The sequence below is a fragment of the Gobio gobio genome, assembly GCF_949357685.1.
Source record: "Gobio gobio genome assembly, chromosome: 14".
NCBI classification, from domain to species: Eukaryota; Metazoa; Chordata; class Actinopteri; order Cypriniformes; family Gobionidae; genus Gobio; species Gobio gobio.
Genome location: NC_137107.1, coordinates 26,289,628 through 26,297,886, shown reverse-complemented (window position 1 = coordinate 26,297,886; position 8,259 = coordinate 26,289,628). Strand labels below are relative to the sequence as shown.

The window sequence follows — 8,259 nt, the reverse complement described above, 5'->3', positions numbered from 1 at the left end:
ACAATTTTTTTTTTTCTATTCTGATGCATTTAAGATATTTTGAGAGCAGGATGTGAATTAATATGTGAAAGTTTTTCCAGAAATAGGTCTAATAACTACTTCATATCCATTTAGTAGATTTTGAGCAAATAATGGTTTCAAATCTAAATCCAAGCAAGACATATGCAGACCTATGTTTTTTGTATGTCAATTGTCATGTAGTTTCAGCTGCATCAATGTCACCAAACAGAACTGCAACTCAAGCTGGTTCTTAAATTTAGGGACATCCTCAGTAACCATCCAAAAATGCTCTGCTTCAGCTCTCAGATGAATGCATACCTGTAGGCACACAATTAGACGAGTTCAGATAGTGCTGAATTTCGGAACACTTTGCAAATGCACAAAAGCCTCTGGCACTTTCTATGTCTTGAACATGAGCTGGGATTGAGTAAGTGAAAGGCCAGGCCTATGGGGGAAACAGAAGGAAGAGAACAAATGTGGCATTTATCGAGATCAATACAGCACTCTGAGAGCCAACAGAGCTCAAACAAGATGTTCTGTATCAGGGCAGCTCAGTCGTGAACACGAATTCATCTGATGACGTTGAGCAAAAAGACATAAGCGGTCGATGACTTGACTCTGTAGATTCTGGGTACATTCATTTTTAAAACACATGCAAACATTAAGTAGCTAAGAAGAGAAAAGATAGACAAATGTAAAAAAAGATAGAATACAAAAAGCGCTCAGTAAGAAAAGTTTATTTTCGAATACTCCTCATCAACATGTTGGTTCTTGCCATTACATCTTGCTGCAGTTTTTAAAAAGTATTTTGCGAGGTGAATGTGAAAAAGGGGGGATTTTTGTATAATTAGGGCTGTCAATGTAATAAGTTGATTTAGTGCGATAGAAATAGTGAGCAAACTTCTGTGTTTCCCAATTGACTAATCAATTGCAAAACGAATTATGGTGCTTATGTGCAATGATATGGATAGAAACAATATACTGACTTATTGACAATATATAAATCACTTTCTTGTGATGTCTATTTAATGCCGTCATGCCACAATAATGTCGTATTTGTAAACAATTAATTAATTTAAAATTATTGTCATTTCTCAGCAAACATGGAAATACACACTGCCATTCATTCGATTAATCAGCATATCGTGATTCATTCGATTAAAATCGATTAATCGATTGACAGCCCTATTTGAAACTAGAAGTGTAAAACCAACAAAAAACACCTAAAGTACAGAATTTCACTTTAAATACAAGACCAGAAATAATTCAAAATATAATGAAAGAAACGAATAACCCATAGAATGGAAAACAAAGGCCACAAAGCACCGTTTTGTCAGCACAAATGTTTCACGTCATGTTATGGTTGATTCTCTCTATTTTGTACAAATGGAATCGACAATAAAAAGGACAGACGACGTAAGGACTGCTGAAAGTCCACTGGCAAAGTATCGAGGAAGGATACAAACAGAGAAAAGCTCACCGCTGAGCCTCAGAGAAAGTTCTCCTGGATGCTGAATGAAGATCTTGTGCTTAGAGTATTGACATTCAGTTTTACCTGTGCTCCTTCATGGTGTCTGACAATCAGGTCCATTAGAGTTCATCTCATCCATCTCGCATCCTGTTCTGTGCTTGAATCGGTGCGTACAGTCTGGTAGAGAAACACAAGGCCTGGTGTGGCACCTCAAAACTCAAAAAGTCAGTTTAAGATGCAATAGGTTTGAGTATCATCCTTTGCTAATGACATCATTTCTTTCACGTCTATGCATCCAAAAGAGTGTTCATATTATTGGAGCACAAAGCAACGACTGTAGTAACAAGCAAACAAAGGCGTCGCCAGCGTGCTTTGTTCCTCTCAAATGGACTGTTAGAGTCAGGCTATTAATCTCGCAGCACGAGCAATTTATGTTGTTGTCCCGTGTCAGCTATTAGGCAGATTTCCATAAAATGCTTTCTATGGAATCGTTGTTTACATGACAATATTTCAACTGCTATTACAATGACAATATTATTACAAACAGAAGTTTTAGGGTTTCTAAGTAGATGGTGTGCTGGGTGCTCATGCTGCCCTTGAGTCTGTTACGGTCACAACTCATTAGCCGTTCTGCGTGGGAATGATGCGCTATACATATCAGCTACTTCAACAAAAAAAAAAAGTCATGTAAACCAGGAAAGGAAGACAGAACGGAAGTGGCAGAACAACACAAAAAGCTGCATGCGTAGTCTACACCCCCCTTTCTCGCTCTGACATCTATAACTCTCAGACTCTATCGAGCAGCATGGATAGGGAAGTGGTGATTGATCCAAGAGACTGTGAGCTACAGCAGTAACAATGACAGGACTGGTAATCAGCCTCTCCGCACCTTTGGAAGAACTCACCTTCCCTAGAGAGGCTTGCCAATCAAACTGGTTGGAAAGGAAGACATTTGTAGACTGTGCAATAAAGCTGACACACTGATGTAGCACACTTCCTTTTTTTCATGGGATGATATCAAACAAACATTCATTCATTCATTCATTCATAATTTTTACTTAAAGGTGAAGTGTATAATCGTTTCAATGTTAAAATGTAACATTTTAATTATGTAATCATTTACTACAATCCTGTATGGCTTTCTTGTTTCTCTGGAAAATAAGAGAAGATATTTTGAAGATTTTTTTTAAATTTAGTAAATGGAGACTTAAACATGGGGGGGGGGGGGGGGGTGATATTATACACTCCACCTGAACTATACTATGATAAAAAATAACGTGTAACTATGGTTGAAGAATATTTTGGGTAAAAATGTTCCTCTCACAGATATATCAAAAGGCAGACGAAAAAAAATGAAGTAAGCGCAACTGGAAAATTGTGATTTGGGGAAAACGAGACAATAAAGAAACGTTGCAGTTCAATTGTCAGTAATTTATGGGATTGAGGGAAAACTCAGTTTTCTCAAAAATGATGCTTCATAAAAAACACCTCACGCATGGTCTCCTTATTGCACCGGAGAAGTTCCACACAAAAAACAAAACAAAAAAAACAACAACTGCATCTTATTATTAGAAAATATCTAATTATCTAATTTCATTTGGAGCCCAAAGTGTGTCCATGAATCCATTTGGCAGTACTTTAGTGGAAGGTGAGCTGTACGCTGCAGTGTCTCTCACGTTCTCTCCCACTCTTTCCATTGGTCTCCTGATGTCCCCTGATCTCAGAGATGCTGATGGCCGTTTTACATCCCAGTGGTGCTGAGGCCCATGGCGGCCGCCTGGCCCATACATGGCAGAGTCTGTGCTCCTTTGGGGAAGTCATGTGCCATCACACGTCCGTTCTCACCTCCGCTTCCCATCCTGGTCAGTGTGGAGCTGAGCATGGCTGCATCAATGATTTGCTAGCAAAAAAGAAACACAAAGAAGCTGCTCAGCACATTGCACAGGCATTGCAGCACAAACGGCAAGAGAGTGCTGTTTTAAAGCAGCTAACTGTACGCACCAGCTCTGACCTCAATTACGCGCAAACATTTTTCATTTGATCTGAGGACTTGCTCCACTCGGTACAGGCAATGATTCATGATAAGAAATGGTGAAAAATAACAGCCATCAAGTGCAGCGATGATGAGACCAGTGCCACACTAACTTGAAGCCACTCTCTCATGTAGCAATTTTACATAATGAAACCCTGTAGGCTTGAAACTGGAGCTAATGATGTGGATGTTGGCTTGTACATCCTTGACGAATAAATGATTTAAATCCAGCACACTTCAGTGGATTGCTGGGGATTATGTTGCTCAGGCTGATGATGCAGACTAATTGGCCTGCAAGCAACAGTGATTTGTTGCTGTGATATTTTAACTGTGGCTGTTATGCGATTGTAATGTCTTAACACTTTAAAAATAAAGAAAGAAGTGTGTCACATAGCGGAAGAAGACACAAAATACAAGGTGAAATACATAAGGATAGTTGACCAAAAAACAAAAATTCTGTCATCGTTAAAGGCCCGTTCACACCAAGACGATAACTATAAAGATAACGATAAAGATATACACTATATTGCCAAAAGTATGGGGGCGCCCCTCCAAATCATCAAATTCAGGTGTTCCAATCACTTCCGTGGCCACAGGTGTATAAAATCAAGCATCTAGGCATGCAGACGCTTCTACAAACATTTGTGAAAGAATGGGTCGCTCTCAGGAGCTCAGTGAATTCAAGCGTGGTACCATGATAGGTTGCCCCCTGTGCAATAAGTCTATTTGTGAAATTTCCTCACTACTAAATATTCCACTGTCAACTGTTAGTGGTATTATAACAAAGTGGAAGCAATTGGGAACACCAGCAACTCAAACTCACTTAAAATCACTGAGCGGGGTCAGCGCATGCTGAGGCCCACAGTGTGCAGAAGTCACCAACTGCAGTCAATAGCTAAAGACCTCCAAAGTTTGTGTGGCCTTCAGATAAGTGCGTAGAGCGCTTCATGGAATGGGTTTCCATGGCCGAGAAGTTGCATCCAAGCCTTACATCACCAAGTGCAATGCAAAGCGTCGGATGCAGTGGTGTAAAGCACGCCGCCACTGGACTCTAGAGCAGTGGAGACGTGTTTTCTGGAGTGACAAATCACGCTTCTCTGTCTGGCAATCTGATGGACGAGTCTGGGTTTGGCGGTTGCCAGGAGAACGGTACTTGTCTGACTGCATTGTGCCAAGTGTAAAGTTTGGTGGAGGGTTATGGTGTGGGGTTGTTTTTCAGGGGATGGGCTTGGCCCCTTAGTTCCAGTGTAAGGAACTCGTAATGCTTCAGCATAAGAAGACATTTTGGACAATTCATTGCTCCCAACTTTGTGGGAACAGTTTGGGGATGGCCTCTTCCTGTTTCAACATGACTGCGCACCAGTGCACAAAGCAAGGTACATTAAGACATGAATGAGCAAGTTTGGTGTGGAGGGACTTGACTGGCCTGCACAGAGTCCTGACCTCAACCTGATAGACCACATTTGGGATGAATTAGAGCGGAGACTGCAAGCCAGGTGTTCTCGTCCAACATCATTGCCTGACCTCACAAATGCGCTTCTAGAAGAATGATCAAAAATTCCCATAAACACACTCCTAAACTTTGTGGCCTTCCCAGAAGAGTTGAAGCTGTTACTGCTGCAAAGGGTGGGCCAACTCCATACTAAACCCTACGGATTAAGAATGGGAGTGGGATGTCAATAAAGTTCATGTGCATGTAAAGGCAGGCGTCCCAAAACTTTTGGCAATATAGTGTAGCTCTGAAAATCATTCTCAATATTAAATAATAGCAGAGTCCAGACCACAGAGAAAATGATAATGGCACAGAGAAACGATAACATTGAAAATCACCTTCAGAACGATTTTATCCAGCTGATAAACGATAAAAACATTGACAGCCAATCAGAATCCATCCTGCTGTAACGAGCTCAAGCATTTGAAGTGACAGACAAGCACACGCTTAAAATAAACGAAACGCATCATCTGCTGGTGTGGACGCTAATATAGTTATCTTTATAGTAGTGGTGGGCGATATGACCAAAATGTTATATCATGATACAAGTAATTTTATTTCACGAAAATGATAAATATACAGTATATATCATGATTTTTTGGAGGTTATATTATTTTCAATATAATAAAAAAAAAAACTCTCAAGCTTACTGAAGACAAGTAAACAGTGAAAAAGAAAGAGCAAATAAAACAAACTACAATAGAACAAAGACACAAATTAAATACACCTACTTGAAAAACTTCAAGCAATAGAAATACTACATAAAATGTATAAAGTAATCAAATGTATTGAAAACAATGCATAGTCTTTACTGTGTAAATTAAATATACATTTCTTCTTATTAAATTTACAAAAGTGATTCAGTCAAAAGCAGTGAGGGATTTTCTCTCTTTTTTGTTTTTTGATTAGCATTAATAGTGACAGCAGGTAAATTTGGATGCTGTCACTTTAAGACCGACTGCATGGATCCATTATACTCATGCATTGTGTGTTAAAAACGCATGCAAATGATAAGCTTTCGTGACCGTGCAGCACAGCAACGTCACATGAGCGTAACCGTGATAAAGACGATGGTCCAAAATCATTCAGTGAAACACAAAAGAAGATAAATCATATTAGGTCTCTTTTGATATGTCCCACCCAAATGTACTGTTTCAGTAAGAAATACATAAACACAGGAAATGAAAATGTACTCAAGTAATCATGACAGTCTAATACATTTTAATATATTTAAGTATATTTAGGTAACGCTGTGTGTTTCATAAACAATGTCTTAAGAACTACTTCTCAGATTTGTCTTTGAAGGACCTTAAATGAAAATTATGAGTCATTGCATGGGTTTGTGGGTAATTGAATCTATATAAGTCACTGTATTCTTCTGAATTTAAGTATTCGGGAGCAATGTGCTCCAGGATTAGAGAGAGGCTCAGTGGGTGGTATGATGTTTACACCCACCCACAATTACCTCTTAAATGCCAACACGTTCCTCTGCCAGATCCCCCAGAGGAAGTGAGGTCAGTATACGATAGCAGTTATAAAACATTATAAGTGCCAAATGCAAAGCCTATAATTAAATGCGGATGGATCTAAATATTGCACTATATGCTAGAGAAGCTGAATGGGGTGGGCCATCATGGTTTTTACACACCTTCATCCTTCGAGACTCGATTCTGGATTTGTAACAGAACTCAACAAGGGCCACCAGCATGGCAAGCCCAAGCCCACCAATCAGAATGTAGAAAACTCCAGCCACATTACTGAGGCTCAGAGCGCTGGTCTTATCCTGCAGAGCAGAGACAACAATCAAACACTCGCACTGTGATTTGTCACATTAACACACACAAATCTACAGGACAGCAACAAACATAAATTCTCTCTTTCTATCACAGCTATTTAAACAACACACAGCATGATATTTACAGTTATAAGATATAATGTACACTTCAACAAAATCTAGAACTTATGCATACGCTATATATTTATATTATGATAACTATAGTATTCATTCTGTCACAGTATAACAAATGAGTCGGCAATAAAAAGAACTGCCTAAATCATGCAAACGCATGCGTCAGCTTGGAACAAACAGTCTTTCAGTCATTTCTCGGCATAAGTGGTTAAATTTATAACAAATCATTATAAAAATAAAAATAAAAATATAATAAAATATGAATCAAATGAAATATACCTCTCTGTTTACATTTGAACTATATCTCTACCTCAGATATAAACTAGTCCTTATTATTTAAACCATGCAGGTATAAACCAAGTTTTTTTTTTGTCTTGTTTATAGAATTTCTTGGCTTCTGTGATTTCTTGTCCAAAGGTCATAACCCCTTTGGCATCTCTCTCTGTCTCTGGTGGCAGAGACGTCACGTCAGCGGTGGTGGGAGTCAATGACATGCATCTGTTTGGCAACCGTATTGAGGTTTCATCCATTGGCATGCACATTGTCTTTGGACAGAGACAAGACAGCAGTGAAGGACTCTAAAGGGGACGAGCAATCCTGTTAAGAGGGCACATGGCAACGCTTTTTTCTCCAGACTGCCATTTACTCCTGCTGAGATAGATGTGTGGCTTTAGGCTTTACTTGTTGCTGTTGTTATGAGGAGGAGTTTAGGAAAAAGCAGATACCACGGGGGTGAATTGATACTGAACAGCAACTACTGAGCACCAAGGTGTTTGATTTTGGTTTATCTTCATTATTGAAATTCTATGGATATTTGTATACATGTACTCAAATCAAATGTATTGCCCATTAAACACATATTGACAAAATTCCACTAGAATAAAGACAATGATAAGAATATCTCTTGGCTTATTACTTCATGTATAAATTCACTAATGGAGCTAAATATAAAATATACTTATGAAATTAGCATAATTCAAGACTATAATTATAGTATACAGATGTAATGTAATTAAGATTAGCTACTCTTTAATATAAATATTTTTGCCACTATATGTTAATACTCATTTTCCTGACCCCGATTTCCTGAAGAACACAAACTTTGGACCCACTTTATATTAGGTGGCCTTAACTACTGTGTACTAACATTTTAATTAATCATTTGATACAATGCACTTATTGTGTACATACATGTTTTTACATTGTACTTACATTTCAAAAAATACCTGCATGGAATTACATCTGTAATTAATTTCTGTAGTTACATTTGTAATTACACAGTTGACACTTCCCTTACACCTAACCCTACCCTTAAAGGGTTAGTTCACCCAAAAATTAAAATTCTGTCATTAATT

At 38.5% G+C, this 8,259-nt stretch overlaps 1 protein-coding gene across 2 annotated transcripts in view; it reads right to left on the bottom strand.

Annotated features, from left to right (window-relative positions):
- Positions 1-721: 721 nt before the first annotated feature.
- gria1b (glutamate receptor, ionotropic, AMPA 1b) overlaps positions 722-8,259 on the bottom strand; it is a gene marked incomplete at its 5' end in the record, with an annotated part of 77,586 nt that continues 70,048 nt past the window's right edge. The window contains 2 exons of one of the 2 annotated variants that reach the window (XM_079835057.1): positions 722-3,371; positions 6,644-6,778. In XM_079835057.1, coding sequence (XP_079691183.1) covers positions 3,213-3,371; positions 6,644-6,778 — 294 coding nt within the window. In that variant the 3' untranslated portion in view covers positions 722-3,212. The remainder of the gene's footprint in view (positions 3,372-6,643; positions 6,779-8,259) is intronic. The other variant, XM_079835058.1, reaches the window with a different exon arrangement.